This window comes from Diabrotica virgifera, chromosome 8 (genome assembly GCF_917563875.1).
Source record: "Diabrotica virgifera virgifera chromosome 8, PGI_DIABVI_V3a".
Lineage (NCBI taxonomy): Eukaryota > Metazoa > Arthropoda > Insecta > Coleoptera > Chrysomelidae > Diabrotica > Diabrotica virgifera.
In genome coordinates this window covers 37,445,723-37,467,447 of record NC_065450.1, presented here as the reverse complement: position 1 = coordinate 37,467,447, position 21,725 = coordinate 37,445,723, and the positions used below count along the sequence as shown (strand labels likewise).

At 33.6% G+C, this 21,725-nt stretch overlaps 1 protein-coding gene across 2 annotated transcripts; it reads left to right on the top strand.

Annotated features, from left to right (window-relative positions):
• The first annotated feature begins 1,145 nt into the window (after positions 1 to 1,145).
• On the top strand, positions 1,146 to 21,496 carry LOC114334953 (uncharacterized). 2 transcript variants are annotated; one of them, XM_050658619.1, is made up of 3 exons: positions 1,146 to 1,303; positions 14,680 to 14,942; positions 21,065 to 21,496. In XM_050658619.1, exons 1-3 carry the CDS (start codon positions 1,283 to 1,285, stop codon positions 21,357 to 21,359), a joined length of 579 nt encoding a protein of 192 aa, XP_050514576.1. In that variant the 5' UTR covers positions 1,146 to 1,282; the 3' UTR covers positions 21,360 to 21,496. The 2 variants fall into 2 exon arrangements, with proteins under 2 accessions (XP_050514576.1, XP_028140892.1); XM_028285091.2 differs by having other exon boundaries at positions 1,178 to 1,303; positions 14,680 to 14,969.
• The last annotated feature ends 229 nt before the right edge of the window (positions 21,497 to 21,725 follow it).

Here is a 21,725-nt window from a genome sequence, read left to right as displayed (position 1 = left end):
TAAATCTCATAATTGTAATTAATTATGTTTTCAGCAACCCAACCAAAGTTGACATTGACAGTTTTGGTGACAGTAATTAAATATTTGATAATGATCATTGTTGATTAGCGTTCGAGCAACCGGCCCTTTGAGTCGGTTGTTCGAACGCTAATCAACAATAATCACTATCAAATATTTAATTACTCTCAAAACTGTCAATGTCAACTTTGGTTGGGTCGCTAAAAACATAATTGATTACAATTCTGAGACTATAATCAATTAATATAACAATAATTATTAACATAATTGATAATAAATCTCATAATTTTAATTAATTATGTTTTCAGCAACCCAAACAAAGTTGACATTGACAGTTTGGTGACAGTAATTAAATATTTGATAATGATAAAATTGTTGATTAGCGTTCGAACAACCGGCCCTTAGACTTCCTTGACGGGAGTATTTTATAAAATTCTACTGTCACAGTGACAGTTGTCATATTCCTTCGATACGTCTAAAGTTGGGATACTATATATTGTAATGTTAATTTATACGTTTATACCGATAATTTCCGCCTCATCTAGTTTCATCTCTCTTTACTTCGCAATGTATTATGTTTTCCATATTTTGCGTTATGCTGCCGGTTTTTAGCACACATTAGCCGGGAAAACACATTAAGTTGTGAGATAAAAAAATGAAAATGGACGAGATGGGAAATTTAGCGATAAAAACCTAAAAATTTATACCTATTATAAATATTTACTTTTTTTTTTATTTGTGGCTTTAGCACTTAACTATTTAGCCAGATACAATCATGTTGATAATAATAATTAATACTGATACAAAAAAAATTAGTATATTTATTGTTTCCTATCTTTACACGTATATCTGAGGAGTATGTCAACTAAAACTGTCACTGTGACAGTGGCAGTTGCCAAACTCGTTCGATACGTTTAAAGGTGGGAGACAATAAATATAAATATAATATACATTTATAGGTTTTAATCGCTAAATTTCCCACCTTCACTAGTTTCATTTCTGTTTATCTCAAAATTTAATATTTTTCGTCTTTTGCGTTATTCTGCCGGTTATTAGCGCGCTCATCACTGTATTATGTACATCTTGATTTTGATAAACTTCGATACGCCCAAATGAGAAGTAATTTTGTGGTATTTCTTTATCTTGTAGGTTTGAAAGAGTAGGAGGAATATAAGACGCTAAAGTGTGCCGAAGTGACCTCTCTATGAAATTCGCAAATGTTGCAATCGTTCAGGCACTAATATCTTGTGTTGTGATTCTCTAAATGGATATTTTGACGGTTCCGGTATGTATTTAATATTGTTTCAATAATTTCTAGAGTTTTTATAATCATTTCATTTACAAATTGTTAATATAATGTTGGTTCTATTTGAATTTATCGCATTTTGATATTATTGTAAAGTTATATTTTTATTACGCAAATTAAAAAATACATAACTTTTGTCAAAAAAAAAAATATTTAAGATACATTTTCAAATGCGTGCTTGCATCTGAGGTGAAACAAAATAACGAAGTATATTTTGAGTTTAACTGTTACACACAGAAAACAAACTTTCTACAATCATTTAATAAGCTTTTAACTAGTCTTAAGCACAAGTTCAATAGAAATACAGGGTGGTTTTAAGTAATTGAACATAGAGATATTGTAGATTATTCATTCCTTTGATTCCTTTAGTACAGTTTTTTTCATTTATCAATAACTCTCTTCAATAATAAATAAACAAAAACGTTCAAAAGAGACATCAGGCATAACCACTACTTTTCAACGTCTCCCGAAAATTTTATAATTGACCGAAATTATGAGAGGAATAAATTATGGGCTACACGTGGTGGTCAAGGGAAATAAATGGATATATAAACAATCTAGAATTTAGTAACCTTGGTACTGACGTAATATCTCTGTTATAATTTGGGATCTGTATATCCCTATCTTAAATAATATATTTTTTTATCGATGAATAAGTGGTCAAGTTCCTGCATATTTCGCATAAAGCTTATGTTTCTTAATGGCAGATAGGCTGATAATATATTTTTTTCATAGGTGGAAAATGAGACGAATGAAAATTTTTTTAGTTAAAAAATTTTTAGGAACATATTTTAGTGTAGGAAACAGAGGTTGAACCTCGCAAAATGGACACAAGCCCGGTTTTATTTTTTTTCTGGTATATCAAGGGGTGCTTATTATGAGACTAACGTTTTTTTTTTAATTTCGCCCCGGAACCCCCCATTTTCATCCCTTTAAAGGGGGTAATTTGTGGTTTTTGCGAAACGTAGCCCTTCTTGTATGTTTTGCCAAAAATTTACTTAATAGTAACATGAAGAGGACTATATTTCCTACTATTTATTTCTCCACAGCATATGTCTATCACCTACCGTTTAGCGGGGGTGGCGCCGCAAATTTGACAAATTTTTAAAAAAGATGTGTTTAATTTTTTTTTTCTCCCTAACTGTAGGTAATGAAAATTAAGAAGATACCCTACGGCAATTAATTACAAATAAGTGTCTGATTTTTTTGGTATAGGTTTCATTTAAGGGCGTTGCAAATTTTTTTAATTACAGGGTGTTATATTTTAAAAACAACCCATTTTTATACCATCTGAACCGCCTATGCTAGAGTAAAAAAACTTTCAGCGATTATCCATGTACTAGTGTTATTTACAAATTTGCATAATGCACCCCCATATTTTCCCGGAACCACCCAAAAAAGGAGAATTAATAAAAAAAATTATCAAAAATTGATTTTGGGCCACAACTGTGGCTTTAGGGTGCAAAGAAAATAAAATATGCATAGGTCATAATGTGTAGCAGACAGTTTGTGCTTTTATTTTCTATAAGCACGTTATCCATAAAATGAATAGGTGACGAAAATAAAACAAAATCTGGAGCCCGCCAAAGCATTTCTGAGGTTTACGGCGCCACTGTGACGTAACGGTTGCTTATACGAAGAAAATGCATAGGACCTTATTTGTAGAGAAAATAGTGGTTTTTAATTCTGTACAAGCTTTGTTTTAAAAAAATGCATAGGTAATGAAAAAATCGTCAAAACATTCTCTCCAAGGATAGGGGCAGTTTCTGCAGTTTATTTTCAAGGATAGGTAGTTTCCGCAGGGATGTTGCAATAATCATATATATTTATGAAAAACCCTATTGATGGAGCATATGTCCATATGGGTCAAAAAGCAAAAAAAAGTTTTTTTTTCAACCCCCTCTTTATTTATTTTTTTTTGGCTACAGGGATTGCACTAACCCTCGTAAGGCGGTGCGGGGTGCAGCTGCACCCCAGGCCTCGTTTTTCTCACCTATCTTTTTTAATATTTTTTTTATTTTTGTCCATTTTTATGTTCGCATTAAATTCAATTCTAACCGCATTCCACCGCATTACACCAAAAAATTTCATATCCTGAATTGGACGACTCTGATGTTCTACCTGGAGCTAACAGAGCAGCTACATGACAACGTCGGTGTTACTTATGTCAGAGAAAAAAGACCAAAAGTTCCGGCATAACTCTATTGTGTGTAAAAACTTTGTGTTGCTCACTCTGTGAAAAATGTCATGTGTTTGTCTTGCAACGATAATAATAATTTTTTTTAAGAATAAATAAGTACTTTGTAAGATTGTTTCATAGTATTATAAACAAATCCTAATTATCTTTAAAATCAATTTCCCCGACGTCCACATATAAAAAAATGGATATACGGATGGGGTGTAAATGCATCCCGCACCGTTGTTTACGTAAGAATATAAGCACCGCCTTACGAAGGTTAAGAAATCGATTTTAGTGTCCATGCATTGGTAATAAGAACATGCACAAAATGATATATGAAGCATTTTAATAAAGGGCATGGTGTGTAAAGGATTCCAACAAAATCACTTTCTTTCTTAATTTCCCTTTGTTTTGGGGTGATCCCGGAAAAAAATGGAGGCGCATTATAGAAATTTGTAAATAACACCAGTAGATGGATAATCGCTGAAAGTTTTTTTACTCTAGCATAGGCGGCTCAAAAAGGGTTTTTTTTTAAATGTAACACCATGTAATTATTTACGGGCAATTGCCCTTAAATGGAACCTGTACCAAAAAACCAGCCACTTTGATGTGATTAATTTCCCCAGGGTTTCTTCTTAATTTTCATTACAGGTAGGGAAAAATAATTTTTTTAAATATTTTTTTAAAACTTGTCAACTTTGGGGCGCCACCCCCGCTAAACAATGGGTGATAGACGTATGCTGTCGGGAAATAAATAGTAGAAAATATAGTACTCTTCATTTTACTATTAAGTAAATTTTTTGCAAAATGTACAGGAACGGCTACGTTTCGCAAAAACCACAAATTACCCCCTTTAAAGGGATGAAAAGGGGGGCTCCGGGGCGAATTTTTTAAAGAAAAAGTTAGTCTTATAATAAGCACCCCTCGATATACAAGAAAAAAAAATAAAACCGGACTTGTGTCCATTTTGCGAGGTTGAACCTCTGTTTCCTACACTAGTTCTGCTAAGAATATACGAACAGAAATATTTAGACCTCGTATGTTTGACACTGTATTCTACATTTTTTAGCCTTCTGGCATCATCATAAACACCTTGATGAGTTGAGAAACATATACATTTGAAGGGTTAGGGGGAAAAACGGTTTTAGTCCATATAGCAAAATTTTTCAGGATTCCAAAAACAAAGTGTAAAAATAATCTGATCGTTCTGTCATCTGCGCGCTGTGACTCAAATCATTCTTCTCGCTTATGCAGTATCTTTCTTCTTCTATTATATCGAACTGAGAGCATTTTTGTTTGTGTTGTTTTTCGTGGTTGAAAGAGACAGCACTGAACTATAATAAAAGCGCCAAAAACTGAATTTCGATTTTTTGGACTAAAAGCGTTTTCCCCCTGACCCTTCATTTGGATTTATGAGTGGTTAGTACAAAACCTGTCAACTTGTATCGTATAGGTATAGGTTTAAGTTTCTTATCAGGTCTTCCTTTGCAAATGGCATCCGATGATTTCAAAATGCTGAAATACGTATAATACAGTAACAAATATATAATTGCAAACAGTTACACAGATAAAATGGATCATATGTAATTTTTGTCACCTAGCAACTGCAGAATTTCTCTTGGTATTGTGTCTATTACTGGGATTTATTTCTGTTTAGCTATTTAATTGCATATTCAAATTCAGAGAGCAAGACAGTAGGTAGTCTACGGTATTCAGAAGGCCTAAGGTGATGGTTTCCAATACACGCTATACGTAGCCTAGGCGTCTATTGGTTACCACCTGCTAAATCCGTGGTCACTACAATTCACCCCGTAATTTTAATTTGTTTTAGAATTACTCTTTTGTATCTATTTTGGGTATTAAGATAATTTTTGTCACTCAAAGTTTATTAAAAGTAACGGATATGAACAATTTTCCTACGGCATTTCGCTACTTACTTTCCGTGTCCGGACCACCAACAACTTTAAATTCTCTATTTCCAATACTTGGCCACATAGATGGCCCTGTCATTTGCTATAATTAAGTCTTTTTCTGTGCAGGTCTCTCTCATCTCTGTACATGATAGTTGACGCCGGCTCGTCTGAACAGCGCCACAGTCGCAGGTATGGTCCTCCTGGTATCCCCATTTTTTCAGGTTACTAGCACAACGTAAAACGCCGGTTTTAACTCTGTTTAGCGCTTTTCAAGTCGGATACGGTAAATTGTGTCTAGCAGCCATTTCCTCTGAGGGAGAAAAATGTGTCGCGGTAGCTGACGCTTGCCATAGGTGTATTCGCCGTCTCCTGCTTTTTCGTTCTACTTCTGAAGTGACCTTCCTCCCGATAGGTGGTGGAGCAATACCAGCTATGGGGCATACCTCTTCGATTGGTTTCGGTTTCAGGCAACCCGATATTATACGAAGCGTTTCATTTAGAGCCACGTCAACGTTCTTTGCGTGAGCAGAGTTTGCCCATACTGGTGCTCCAAACTCCGCGGCCGAAAAATATAATGCTAAGGCAGAAGTGCGGAGAGTGTGTGGTTGTGCTTCCCATTTTGTATTAGTTAGCTTGCGCATGATATTATTTCTGGCACTTACTTTCTTCTTGACATCTTGACAGTGGTATCGGTAAGACAGAGTTCTATCCAGACGGACGCCAAGGTATTTTGGCGTCTCGTTGTGTTCCAGCATCTGATCACGCCATTCCACCTCCAGCAGCCTTCGCGCATGCTTGTTTCTAAGGTGGAAAGCACATACCTGGGTTTTTGTGGGATTATGTTTCAGATGGTTTTTATCGTAGTGTAGAGCTAAGTCTACCAGGGCATCTGTCAGTTTCACTTCGACTTCATTGAAGGTTCTTCCCTGAGCTGCCGCAGCTGTATCATCAGCGTAAATAAATTGCCTTGTTTGCTGGTGTATGGGTTTTTCGTTGGTGTATATGTTGTATAGAATCGGCGCAAGGACACTTTCCTATGGTAGCCAATTTTTTGGTCCCTCCACCGACTGTTCGTGGACTGGAACGTTATGTAGAAGCGTCTATTCTGGAGGAGACATTTCACTAACCTTGTTAGTTGGAAATCCTTTGTAGTTTCGTAGAGTTTTGCGAGTAGCCGTTGATGGTTAACTGTGTCATAGGCGGCAGTTAGGTCTATGAACGCTACTTCTGTTATTTCTTACGCTGTACGCAACCTACGGTATTTATTGAAGACCACAGCCATAGATTTTCAGCTAAAATCTCCTTATTTCCAATAAGGGATTTCCACGTTTCCAATAGTTCGGCAGTGTTGGTCTTTAGGTTACCTTTCTTTTCCATCAGAGATTACGATTAAACTGTCTAACAATGAGTATATCTCTGTGTATTTGGGAGATATAATCCACATTGCTTTCTTATTTCTTTCGATAATGCCTCTGTATTCATCGCTTGTTCCAAATCCAGATTTCTGTTCTCTTCTGGGTTGAATCGGAGTCCCAGTGTCATTAGTTATCCACAGTTTTCTTCTCAATCTTAATATGATTAATTAATTTTTGAGGAGTTAAGGACGTGGTTGTTATTCCTAGTGGTCTCCTATTAAGGTCTTAAAAACAAACTCGGACGTTTAGTACTAGAAATTGGTGGTCACTTCCACACTCCGCACCAGGGTATGTTTTACAGTTGATGGGCGAGGCTTTCCATCTTGATCTTATTAGGATGTAATTTCTTGTTCGTCCATCTGGGTTACGCCATCTGTATAATCTAAGTGGGTGGTGTTGATAAAACGTGTTCGTAATTGCAAGATGATGCTCTACACACAGTCCATTGCTGCCTAAATCTCCTTCAATTATTTTCGTTAGATGACTCCGCAATACTGACATTTGTAGATATTTTGGTGAATATATTAAATGTCAACTATACTAAATTTACAATCAAGCTGCAGTAGAAATAAACAAACCAAGACACGTTATATACTATAAGGAGCACTCCCGAATCATAATTTACAATATATAAACTTTGGTAATCATGATTTGGGATTTACAATTTATATACATTGTAAACTATAATTCGGGACTGCTCCTAGTAGCATTTAACATGTCTTGGTTTGTTTATTTCTACTGCATCTTGATTTTAAATTTAGTATAGTGCTTTTTGAATAAAAGGTACACAGAAAGAAGTACTCCATTTAATTTTAATCTTGCTCATTCCTAAAGTTTTCGACTAAGCTATTTATTAAGTCCCGTGGACTATCGTCAATGCGAACCATTAATTTTAGACGTAATAAATAGTGTTCAGTCTGTCTGAGGAAGAAATTTTTGGAAACGTTTAGGAAGAAATGAAATATTTTACCAATAGTCCTAAATATATTTTTAAAGTTTAGTGATTAAGATAAAGCTGGTTTTGATTTCTTCTTGCTGCACGCTTGTTAAATGACAGTAAATATGTAGTAGTTAACAATATATCTATTTCTCTTATCGGTATTAGTATTCAATTTTTATGCATACGTGTACAAAAAGTTAAAATCACTATCACCAAAAATCACTTTTTATAAATTACTCTACAGTGCGTCCATAAAGTAACGCATAAATTCATTATTTCGTAAACCGGCGACTTTAAAGAAAAATCCCAAAAGAGGTCGATTTTTATTTTTAATTTCCGATTTTTTAGCATGTATATCATACTAGTGACGTCATCCATCTAGGCGTGATAACGTAATCGATGATTTTTCTAAATTAGAATAGGGGTTATCTGATAGCACATTTGAAAGGGTATTCAATTCTCCATTCCCTAATATACACATTAAGATAATTATTTATACAAGGTGTTCAAAAAAACATTTTTATAATTAAAATAATTGAGACAAAAAGAAGAATGTATGTAATTTATCTAATTCAAAATACGTTTTAATATTGTCAGAAAACAGGAAAAAAATATTTATTTGACAAATATATATTATTTTTGCTTAAATTCAATGTTAAAGCTGCCACCCACCCGCCTCTTGCCAGTTTGAATATTTCGTTCAAGCGAAAATCAATGTTTATTTGTCAAATAATTTTTTTTCTGTTTTCTGACAGTAGTAAAACGCATTTTGAATGAAATAAATTACATACATTCTTCTTTTTGTCTCAATTATTTTAATTAAAAAAATGTTTTTTTGAACACCCTGTATAAATAATTATATTAATATTTACATTAGTGAATAGAGAATTAAATACCCTTTCATAGTCGTCGTCAAAACTTGACCGAGAACGGATGTATATAAAGCATTTACCTGTGCTAAAAATAATAATTACTGTTATCAGTTTCCCATTAATACCTAATTATACTTTAATGTATTTGAAGTGTTAAAATAAATCTGTTGTGATATGAAACAGTTATTTAGACTTTAAATTAAAGTTATTAATTATAATAAAACAAACTGAATAATAGTGTTTTTAAGAAGGAATCTGCGCCTTTTGTCGAAGTGGGCAAAATTTCTTCATACGCGAAATTTACAAACGATTGTAGTTTAAGTGCGGTAAATTAAAAACTCATTAAGTGCTTAACTACTACTTGGACAGAAACTTCTTTTTGTGGACCACTCGATTCAGGTCGGTAAGTGGTTATTTTAAATAATATAATTTAAGAATTACATTTATCGAAAATGTTGATTAAAGTTAAATTCAAAACAAATACAGGTTAACCGTGTTTGGATAAAGAATAAAATATAAATATGGCTGCAGGAGGAATGCAACCGACTACAATAAACGAAGCGTTTTTAATGCAACAAAATAATAATTTATTTCAAGAAAATTGTCAACGTTCCCAAAACGAACAATTATTATATACAGAATGGGTAAAAGTCAGCAATGAAAAAGATCAACGACATAGTATGATCACGCAAATGCAAACACATATAAGTATGCTAGAAAATCAAATCAAACAGATTTGCAATCAATCAAATAATAACGCTAAAAATACTGAGGCAACGCCTCCTCCCAGGCAAGAATACGAGACTGATGAAGAGGAACTGGCTAAAGAAACAGAATGGGTAAGGGTAAGAAACAGGCAAAAAAAAAGGAAAATAATGAATACCTCATTTTCTCCACCTACTCCTACAAAAAATGAAGAAATAACCAATAGGCTTGAACCTAAACAAAAAAAAAGTCCAACCTCCACCACCAATAATAGTGGAAGGAATTAAAGAATATAATAAATTTATCGAACTGCTCACAAAGGAAATAGGTATAAATAAATTTATAATCCAAATGGTAAATAAACAGAACTTCAAAATTAAAGCCAACGATGAGGATACGTATCGTGGCGTGACAAAAATACTACGAGAGCAAATACCACACAGTTGGTTCACATACGAAGATAAAAGAACCCGACCAATTAAGGTAATAGTCAAATATCTCCCGCATTCGTGCAAACCAGACAACATAATTGAAGAATTGGTAAGGAGAGGTTTTAAAGCAGTGAATGCTATAAATAAAATTAAGTGGCGTACTAAGGAACCACTTGACATGTTCATAGTGACTTTTGACAATAGCGAAGATATAAATAAAATACATAGTATACAGCATATACTACAATGTAAAGTCGAAATCCAACCATTTAAATCCTCCAAATTAATATCTCAATGCAAAAATTGCCAGGCATATGGGCATACCCAAAAATTTTGCGCCAGACAAGCGAGATGTGTCAAATGCACAGGGAAGCATCATACTAAGGAGTGTACCAAATCAAAAGATGTCAAACCTAAATGCGTACACTGTGGACAAGAGCATCCAGCTAACTATCGTGGCTGTAAAGTGGCTATTGAATTACAAAACATGAGGAATAGAGCAATAGATAAAAAAAGGGGGGTTAATAAACATTCTTCAGTAAGCAGGCAAGTTAACGAAAATCTAACATTTGCCAATGCAGTAAACAACCAAAAGGAAAGTGGCAAAAAGGAGGAACGAACTAATAATATAGAACAAAGTCTGCAACTCATATTAGCGAAGCTAGAAAATCAAGAACAAATCATAACAACACTGGATGAGAGGCTAAAAAGATTAGAATATAGTGCAAAAGGAGCTATACCTAAATCGAAACATTAATTCAATTAAGGTACTAGTGTGGAACGCAAACGGACTCCTGAACCACCAGCAGGAGCTTCAATTAGTTCTACAGACAGAAAATATAGATGTATAGAAAATATACAAATTTCACGGTTATAGAGTCTATCATGTGATTCATCCTGATAATAATGCAAAAGGAGGAAGTGCAGTGATAATTAAAGAAAATTTACAACATTACGAAGAAGCCAACTACGTAACAGAAAAAGTGCGGTTAACTGCAGTAACACTTAGAACTCTTAGATACCCACTGATAGTGGCAGCAATCTATAGTCCTCCGAAACATGCAATAAGTAAGGAAGAATATATTGACCTCTTTACCAAGCTGGGAAACAGATTTATAGTAGGAGGCGATTATAATGCTAAAAATACCCACTGGGGCTCAAGGTTAACCACAACAAAAGGCAGAGAACTTTTAAAAGCTGTGAATGAATACGGAGCCATAAACTTGTCAACAGGGAAGCCAACTTATTGGCCTACTGACCCCAACAAGATACCTGACCTAATTGATTTTTTCATAACCAAAAATATATCGCAAAACTACCTGAAAATAGACGAATGTCATAAGTTATGTTCTGACCATACAGCAATAACACTAGCACTAAGCGAAAACATAATATATAAAGAAAATAACCCTTCGCTAACTAATAAGTACACCGACTGGATCAGCTTCAGACAAATGCTAGAAGAAACAATTAATTTAAACGTTTCTCTTAGAACCGTAAAAGACATTGAAAAAGAAGTTGACCAATTCAATAAAGACATCCAAAGAATATCTAGGGAATGTACTCCAGACATCAAAAGACGCCTAAAAGGATGCAACTACCCGGCAGAAATTAGAACGCTGGTATACGAAAAACGGAAAGCAAGACGAAAATGGTTCCAAAGTAGAGCTCCTCAAGATAAAACTATTGTAAATAATCTCACCCAACAACTAAAAAGAGAGATAAAAGAATTTAAAGAAGAATCCATTAGGACATACTTAAACAACCTAACGAATGAAAGATCCACAGAATACTCACTATGGAATGCAACCAATGGATTAAAAAGACCAATGATACAAATACCACCCATAAAAAAAGAAGACGGCACTTGGGCCAGAAGCAGCGAACAAAAAGCAGAATGCTTTGCTACACATCTAGAAAAAATATTTCAACCGCATCAACAACAAGAAGAAGAAGAAGCATTACAGAGCAACATCTTGCAAGAAGAAGAGAACATAATGCCAGTAACTGTAGAAGAAGTAATAAAAGAAATCAAGTATAATTTAAACCCGAGAAAAGCTCCTGGCTTTGATTTAATAACAGGACAAATATTAAAACGGCTCCCAAGAAAAGCAATTGTCAAGTTGACCTATTTATTAATGCTGCGATCAGATTAAAATATATTCCTTCATTGTGGAAAGTGGCGGAAATAGTAATGATACCAAAACCAGGCAAACCACCACATATAACCTACTCCTATAGACCAATATCACTGCTACCCACAATGTCTAAATTATTTGAAAAATTCTCCTCAGAAGATTGCAACCAATTATAGTAAACAAAAAATTAATTCCAAATCACCAGTTTGGTTTTAGGCAAAAACACTCAACTATAGACCAACTCCACAGAGTCACTGATATTATAGAAAATGCACTAGAGGAAAGAAAAGTTTGTTCAGCTTTATTCTTAGATGTTGCCCAGGCATTTGACAGAGTTTGGCATGAAGGACTATTTCATAAATTAGAGACTATTCTTACAAAATCATACACAGACATAATTAAATCGTACTTAACTGATAGATATTTCAGAATCAAGCAAGATGATGCTTATTCTGAACTTAAAGAAATAAAAGCCGGAGTCCCCCAGGGTAGCGTATTGGGCCCGGTCCTATATCTCCTTTATACATGTGATCTACCAGAATTCGATAACTACTGTTTAGCTACCTTTGCCGACGACACCGCCATATTAGCAGTAGGTAAAGATAACGTAGAAACAGCCAATAAACTACAAAATGCGATAAGCAAATTCCAAAAATGGACTAAGACGTGGCAGATTACATTGAATGAAAGCAAATCAGTACATGTTGATTTCACTAGTAAAAAAATTCTGTACACACCAATAAAAATTAATGGACAAGACATTCCGTATGCCAACACAGCCAAATACCTGGGCTTAACCCTAGACACGAAGCTTCGCTGGAAAGCCCATGTAAAGAAAAAGAAGGAAGAATTAAATATTAAATATAAAAAATTGTAGTGGCTACTGGGAAGATACTCAGGGTTGTCAACGTATAACAAGATGCTAATCTACAAACAAGTTATAAAACCAGTATGGACGTATGGTATCCAACTGTGGGGATGTACAAAAAAGACAAACTTGAAAATAATACAAACTTTTCAAAACAAAGTATTAAGGGGCATAGTTAACGCACCCTGGTACATCCGTAATGACGATATCCACAAGGATCATATAGAGCCCGTCGACAAAGAAATCCGAAAACACGCAGAAAGTCATGAAAAAAGACTTCTTCTCCACGAAAATATTGAGGCCATCCAGCTCCTGGACAACTCAAACCAGAAAAGAAGACTGAAGAGGACCAAACCTCACGAGTTGGTGTAGTGTGCGACAAAGCTAATAGCGGAGCATTGCGCGACTAGTGTGCAAGCAACGTGTTGGTGTAGTGCGTGATAAAGTGAAAAGCAGCGCTTTGTGTGATAGTGCGCAATCAAAAAGTGCGCCAGTAATAATAAAGACAACTAAGAAGACATCAAAGGGTGACTCTTAGATATTAAGTAGTTAGTAAGATAGGATAGATAAAAAGTTACTCATTGGTGCGCCAGTAATAATAAAGACAACTAAGAAGACATCAAAGGGTGACTCTTAGATATTAAGTAGTTAGTAAGATAGGATAGATAAAAAGTTACTCATTGGTCAAAGACCAGATTGTAGCACTTAGCAAATAAAAAAAAAAAAATACCCTTTCAAATGAGCTATCACATGACCCCTGTTCTCATTTAAAAAAATAATCGATTACGTCATCACGACCAGATGGATGACGTCACTAGTATGGTATATATGACAAAAAGTCGGAAATTAAAAATAAAAATCGACCTGTTTTGGTATTTTTCCTTGAAGTTGCCGGTTTACGAAATAATGAATTTATGCGTTACTTTATGGACGCACTGTATATTGTTATACCTTACTGCAAATTGTCTTATAGGAAAATAAGGTTCAAAATAAATAAAAAATATGTAATAGTCCTAATAATGCATATTTATAAGATTTTTTTGAAGTTTTCTAAATATATTATGCAGATAAAATTGGCCAGATTATCGACCTCTGGTGTTTGAATATTCATTTTTACCTTGGGATCAATAAAAAATATGTCGCCCACTCTGAATTAAATTACCTCATCAATTTTATTTAAAATCTTCATATTTTTAATATTCCGTTATTTATAAATTTAATTGAAAATTTATAAAAATGTTTATTTTGAAAGAGCTGGATTCGTTGTTTGTTTATAAAATTGGAAAATGGATGTGAAGTAAGATTGATAGAATTGTATAGAAAATTTGTATCTCTAAATAATTGTTATACAGAAATAATGAAAAATAGGTCGCAATAAAAAATGTGCAAAGAAGGGCATTGTGGAATTTTTATTTTTATCGATATGACACTCTGATCAAAATATATCGAATTTTTTTCGTCGGGTTGATACAACTGACATTCATAATCGCCGGTCCCTTTAAGCGTTGTTTCTGAGAGAACGATTCACTCTACAGAAAACGTGCTAATAAATAATTTTGGTTCAAATTATCTCAGCTAAATTTCTTGTTTGAAACATTTTTTTTCGACTACGTATAGACTCTTAATATATCGATGATTTCCTTTCATCGCCCCTCCTCCGAAGGGTGGTTTAGTAGAAAATCCAGTAGTAGCAAACATTTTTGCATCTTTCGTGGGGTTCCAAAATTGACATTTTTAGCAAGCTTCAGCTTATTTGTCTGATTTTTTGAGTTTCGGTGACATTTTTGTCTCTGACGACAGGACTAATATATTGATAATAGTTAAAGTAAAAATTTGAATAAACTAAAGCCTTCTTTCAATATCAGTATACCTAACGTAATATGTATGATTTTAGTTTATATTGCTTCAAATACTGTCATATGTGTTATGGATTGAAGCATCCCCTCTTTTACCACAAAACAAAGATAGCATTGTCCTGGACTATTCAAACTATAATAGCTTTCAACCTAATGGTCAAGGTACTTATTCCTTTGGTTACGAAATTGAAGATCCAGATACGCAAAATATTCAGTTCAGAGATGAAGAAAGGAAAGCCGATGGTACAATAATTGGAAGCTATGGTTGGGTAAAACCTGATGGTAATATTATTATGGTTAGGTACGTTGCAGATCAGAAGGGATTCAGGTAAATCAAATGATTACGGTTATCAGTAGTTATCGTATGTTTTAAATATTATACAGGGTGTGACAAAAATACAGGTCATAAATTAAATCACATATTCTGGGACCAAAAATAGTTCGAATGAACCTAACTTACCTTAGTACAAATATGCACATGAAAAAAGTTATAGCCCTTTGAAGTTACAAAATGAAAATCGATGTTTTCGAATATATCGAAAACTATTAGAGATTTTTTTATTGGAAATGGATATGGGGCATTCTTACGGCAGGAGCATTTTAAAGAAAAATTATAGTGAAATTTGTGCTCCCCATAAAAATTTTATGGGGGTTTTGTTCCCTTAAACCCCCCAAACTTTTTTGTGCGTTTTAATTAAATTATTATTGTGGTACCAATAGTTAAATTCAATATTTTTAAAACTTTTTTGGCTCTTATTATTTTTTCGATTAGGCAGTTTTTATCGAGTTGCGGCTTCTTCTTTAATATGTTTACATAAAAATTTTATGGGGGTTTTGTTCCTTTAAACCCCCCAAATGTTTGTGTACGCTCCAATTAAACTATTACTACGATACCATTAGTTAAACAAAATGTTTTTAAAACTTTTTTGCCTCTTTTTATTTTTTCGAGAAGGTAACTTTTATCGAGATATGACTTCTTTTTTAATACGGTTCAAAATATACCTAAAAATGTAAATCATACATAAATTTTCATATTTTTACCAAGTCTCCATAATCGTACTTAATCATATACAAATATGTGGTGGATTTGACAAATATTCAAAATATCTCGATAAAAACTGAATTTTCGAAAAAGTACTAGGAGCAAAAAAAGTTTTAAAAATATTGTGTTTAACTAATGGTACTACAATAACAATTTAATTGGAACGTACACAAAAGTTTGGGGGGGTTTAATGGAACTAAACCCCCATAAATTTTTTATAGGGTGTCCAAATTTCACTATAATTTTTTCTTAAGATGCTACTTTCATAAAAATGCCATATGTCCATTTGCAATAAAAAATCTTTAATAGTTTTCGATATATTCGAAAAAATCGATTTTCATTTTGTAACTTCAAAGGGTTGTAACTTTTTTTATATGCACATTTGTACTAAGGTAAGTTAGGTTCAATCAAACTATTTTTGGTCCCAGAATATGTGATTAAATTTATGACCTGTATTTTAGTTACACCCTGTATATTATATAGGATTATAGAAGATTAATACTATTTTAAATTGGTTAACTTTTATTATAACCGATATCTGTTTGACAGTTGAGTTATCTAAATTGACAGGTGACTTACTTGGCTATGATCTTGTAGACAAATAGCCATGCTTTTAGTTGACAATTCTGAGGGTGGTGTTTATACCCTCAGTATGATATCAAATTTTGATTGTTTTGTGTATTTAATTATGTTTACACATTATGTGTTTATAAGCAACTATTCTAAATGGGAAATAAGCCACAATTTAAATAAAAAAAAATTGAAAAAATGAATAACTATTTTCAATGTCGTTGCAACACGAAACTAGAGTCGCACCATATTCTAGTTCAATCAGAGGGTGCAGCAAGCGCCTTTACCGGTTTAGAAACTTATTCGTCTCTCATTAGGAGGCACATATGAATGCTGCTCTCTCTGACCCAACTAGGACGGCGTGCAGTTACGAATCGCAACGAACGAAATGACAGGGATGCCCTAGCGGCAACTGCTAGCAAAAGACTAAGTTTTCAATCTAATAGCACATAAAATAATATTAAAAACATTACTCTACATCCCACCAGATTGAAAACAATGGGAATCTTATCTGGTTATATACATTCTATAGTCTCAGCATCCGTTATGGCTTGCAAATTTTAGAAGCCTCGGAGGTGTAACCAGAGAAGGTTCCCATTGTTTTAAATCTGGTGGGATGTAGAGTAATGTTTTCAATATTATTTTATGTGCTATTATATTGAAAACTTGGTCTTAAAAAATAATTTTATTAACGTTTCGACGTCCACATCCGATGTCGTGTTCAAAATACGTTGTTTTTTATACGCTGTATTTTGACACGACATCCAATGTGGACGTCAAAACGTTAATAAAATCATTTCTCTAGTTAAATCGTGGCATTTAGAATAGTTGATTACAAAAATGCCACAAGGAAATAGCTTCAGAACAACATTATGTCTTTGTGTATTGTCTGTTTATATATTGTGTGTGTTGTAGATGTATTACGTATAAATATAGATGATATTATGTCTCTGAAAATCCGCTTATGTTGGTATACACTCTGGGCCAAAATTAACCGCCCACCCTGAAAATGGATCATTTTTAATGTCTCGTATTTCCTAAACCTGTTGACCAAATTAAGTGATTTTTTTAATGTCTTATAGCCTTATTCTTTAACAATATCGCTGTAATAACATTGTTGCTAAACAGGTAAATTTTTATTGTATACCGGGTGTACGAATCAAATTGTGTTCTTGTGGAATATTCTAGCATTTGTAAAATACTAAAATTTATACCTAACTATAGCCTCATGTTTTCTCAACATTCTGTTTTTTAGTTCATTTGCGTATGTTGGACCATAAAAAAGTTAGGTACTTTAACAACTAGCCATGTTTTTATTCAGTACAGGGTGTTTTTAAATAAGTACCTATGAAAAGTTTTAATGACTAATTATGCATGAAAAAATAATGATAGTTTTAGACCTGGATCCCGCGTACCAAAAAAAGTTGATTATTATCAAGCTGAAAATTTGTTAAGACAAAACTTTGATGTATGGGAACACTGGAACAAGTGAGGTTGTAATTGTGGAACAGGTTAAAAATTTGGAACGTCAGACTACGAAAATGTTCCATATATTTTGTCGGACAGAACTTCCAATTGATTTGTTACCATTTCATTAAACTCTCATGTAAAAATCACACTGGTGTTTATCACCAACTGGACATTTTAATGAGTGGAGCACGAAGAACATGTCAAATGACAGGAATCATGTTGGTTAGTAATAGCAGTCTGATTTTTGCATGAGAGTTTAATGAAAAGGTAACAAATCAATTGGATGTTCTGTCTGACAAAATACAGGAGACGTTTTCGTAATGTGACGTTTCAAATTTTTAAACTGTTCCACAATTAAAACTTCCCCTGTTTCAGTGTTCCAATACATCAAAGTTTTTCCGACTAGATACCGTTAAGTTATTAACAAATTTTCAGCTTCCTATTAGTTAACTTTTTTTTGGTACGCGGGGTCCTGGTCTATTTGCTTTATAAACGTATGTCCGAAAATGCTTCGTTTCCGAGATAGGGGGTGTTGAAATTTTTCTTACAAACTGACGATTTATTTATTAATTTAAAAGCGGTTGAGATAGGCAAATGAAATTTGGTCGGTTTTAAGAGGAAGGTAGTTATTGTACATTTTTTGACATACAATTATTAAGAATTTAATATTCACCATTGGCACGCATATGAGTAATATGACGGCTCATATTACCCGCTATTCTAAGCTATTCAGAATCAGAATCAGAAATATGCTTTATTGTCATGAAAAATTGTACAATTTTATCGACAAAGCTTATAAAAAGTCAAGACAACAAAACAATAACAATCCAATTTACTAAAATTACATAAATCGTCAATATATTTACAATAATAACAATAATAATGAAGTTAAACAGAAGTAGTCAATTGCAAAATTTAAGTAAATTGCAAATGCATAGTCTACCTAGTAATTAATAAGTTTAAAAGTTAAGCTGCTGCATATGACACCCAAATATACACAAAAAAAAATGATAATAAAAATACTACTTGTGCAAAGGGTACTGTAATTTCTTAGTTATTGATTAAGAAAATCTTCTACTGAATAATATGGTCTTTCAGATAGGTAGGCTTTTGTCAGTTTACGGAATTTGGGGAAAGATGCTGCAGATTTAAGTTGTAGAGGGAGATGATTGTAAAGTTTTTTTGCGAAATATAATATAGATTTCTTTACTAACTCAGAGGACGGGGTCGGCATATAGACGTCAAACGTAGAATTTCTCGTGAAGTAGTCATGATTAGGTCTTGGTGGAAAGACATGTAGATGTTTACGAATTAAGCAAACAGTTTCTAAAATATACAAAGATGGAAGGGTTAAAATTCTGTGATCTTTGAAGTAACTTCTGCAATGTGTTGTTCTTCTGAGGCCAAACAGATATCTAATTGCTCTTTTTTGTAATTTGAAAATAACATCGAATTGGGCAGCTGTACCAGAACCCCAAAAAGGAAGACCATAACGAAGATGTGACTCGAACAAAGAAAAATATGTTATTTTGGAAGATGCTAAATTGAGTTCATTCGAAACAGATCTTATAGCATAGCAAGCTGAGGATAGTTTCTTCCTTAACAAATCGATATGGTGGGACCATTTAAGGTTGCTGTCTAAAAAAATACCAAGAAATTTCACAGAATCAACGGTACTGATCTGGCTGTTATTAAGAGGTAAGGGTTGAAGGACTCCTTTATAAGACAATGCTACTGTTTTATCTACGTTAAACGAGAGTAAATTAGAGTCAGACCAGGTTTTTATTGTAAGTAGATCAGAAGTTATAGTAGCATGAAGAGTTGCAATATTTGAGTTGCTCCAAGTGATACTGGTATCATCAGCAAAAAGAAAGATTTTTCCATCGATTTTTAAACTAGTGATGTCATTAATAAAGATAAGGAAAAGTAGAGGACCCAATACTGAACCTTGAGGTACCCCACATACAATGTTTTTGAGACTAGAGTCTGTATCATTTGCTCTAACCAGTTGTTTCCTATCATCCAAGTAAGATTGGAACCAATCTAAAGAAATACCTCGAATTCCGTAGAAATTTAGTTTTCTTATCAAAATGTTATGATTTACACAATCAAAAGCTTTGGCGTAGTCACAAAAAACGGTGGCAGTGTGAAGATTATTGTTCAGTGCTTGATAAACCTCATGTAGTACAGAAAAGATGGCATCAGTGGTGCATTTATTATTTAAAAAGCCGAACTGATTTTGTGATAAAATGTTGTTTTCAACTAGAAAGGACATAAGTCGGGCTTTTATGAGTCTCTCAATAATTTTGGAGAGTACCGGTAGTAGTGCAATAGGTCTATAATTGCAGGTATTAGATATTTCACCACCCTTATGAAGAGGAATAATGATGGCTGTCTTCAGGCACTCTGGAAATTTACCTTTCTCAAAGGAATCATTAATTAATGAGATGAGGACTTCTAACACATTTTCTGGGAGATTAGAAAAAATTTTTATCGATAGACCATCAGTACTACAGGAGGATTTGCTTTTGATACTATTGATTGTTTGGATCAGTTCAGATTTATCGACTGGTTTTATAAAGAACGAATTCGAGACCTTTCTTGAATTAGGGAGATAAGCAATGGGATCTTGTTGTGGCAAAATAGTTGATGTAATATTTTTACTCACATTAACAAAGTATTCATTTAGATTTTCAGGGTCTGGAAGGGAAATTGTTTTAGCAGTGTGGGTTTTATTTCGAAGATCGTTTATTATGGACCAAGTTTCTTTTGCAACACTTTTTGAGCTTCCCAAACGGTTATGGTAGTAGTCTTTTTTAGCTGATTTTATAAGTTTAAGATAGGATGCCCTGTACTTGGTGATATATTCAGTGATAGAAACGTTGATAGTAAATTTCCTGATATAGAGAAGAGAACGCATATTCTTGGAAGATATTCGGATACCTTTAGTAGTCCAGGGTTTGCGATGTTTTGGCTTAATTGCAATTAAAGGAAATGCTTTATTGAAGATACGGACAAGATTATCCAAAAAAGTACTGAAATTATTATCCACGTCCATAGCAGGAAAGCGCCACTCAGAGGTTAAGCATAAATTTTGGAAATTACGAAAGTTCCGGGTGGAAAAAATCCTGCCTAAACGTCGGGTTTTCGAGGAAGGTTTGCTCAAGATATTAAACTTCGTATAAACTGCTTCATGATTCACCTCATTCGTCACCTTATTCAATATTGTTAAAATGTAGCAGACAAATTTTATATAACAATTTAATTAACTCTCTAATTTTGATATAGCGTTTGTTTTTAAACTAATATTGGTCTTTAATATTTCTATTATTTATTTTAAGAGCCAGCGTCGAGGGATCCGAAGGTGAATCTAAACGATATGGAGAAATAGAACCTAACGATCTTGACTTTCCGAAAGAGAATCCTATTCTAGAGCATGCCATAGAATCTCTAAAGTACATGAATCGTCCATCTACTCACGAGAAACACTTAAGACCAATAGATCAAAATTTTAACTTCCAGGAAATCAACAGTCATAATGGAGAGTCCGAATATTTATATGACCCAAACTTTTTACTACCAAAAGGATATGTAGAAGATTATATTGAGCCTAAAAGGATATTTTTTTCCTATTAGCACATAATATCGAACTGAACATTAAAATTAGTTTTAATAGTTGTATATAAAATATGTTGAACACTGCTTTTAATTTATTTTTTGCTATTCTGTTAAAATTAAATTAGTTATAGAGATAATTATATTTTATACAATTTTGTTTTCTTTCATTTTTTTTGCTAAAATCAGTATTTAACCTTTAACTACCCGCGCTGGTGTATAAAGTACACCATTTCTACTAACACAGCGATAAACTCCAAATTCTGTATCCACCACTTTTTACACTCTATGTAACCTTGGACTGATGTGTTTACTAGGCGCACACATAGTTACACATTGATATAGGCGAGCGGCAGGCAACCCCAAAATGACCAGGTACTGACCACG

Coding starts and splice junctions, on each gene's coding strand:
- LOC114334953 (XM_028285091.2), top strand. CDS start 1,283: ATGGATATTTTGACGGTTCCG. Junction 1,304..14,679: donor TGGATATTTTGACGGTTCCG/GTATGTATTTAA, acceptor GTATGATTTTAG/TTTATATTGCTTCAAATACT. Junction 14,970..21,064: donor GCAGATCAGAAGGGATTCAG/GTAAATCAAATG, acceptor ATTTATTTTAAG/AGCCAGCGTCGAGGGATCCG.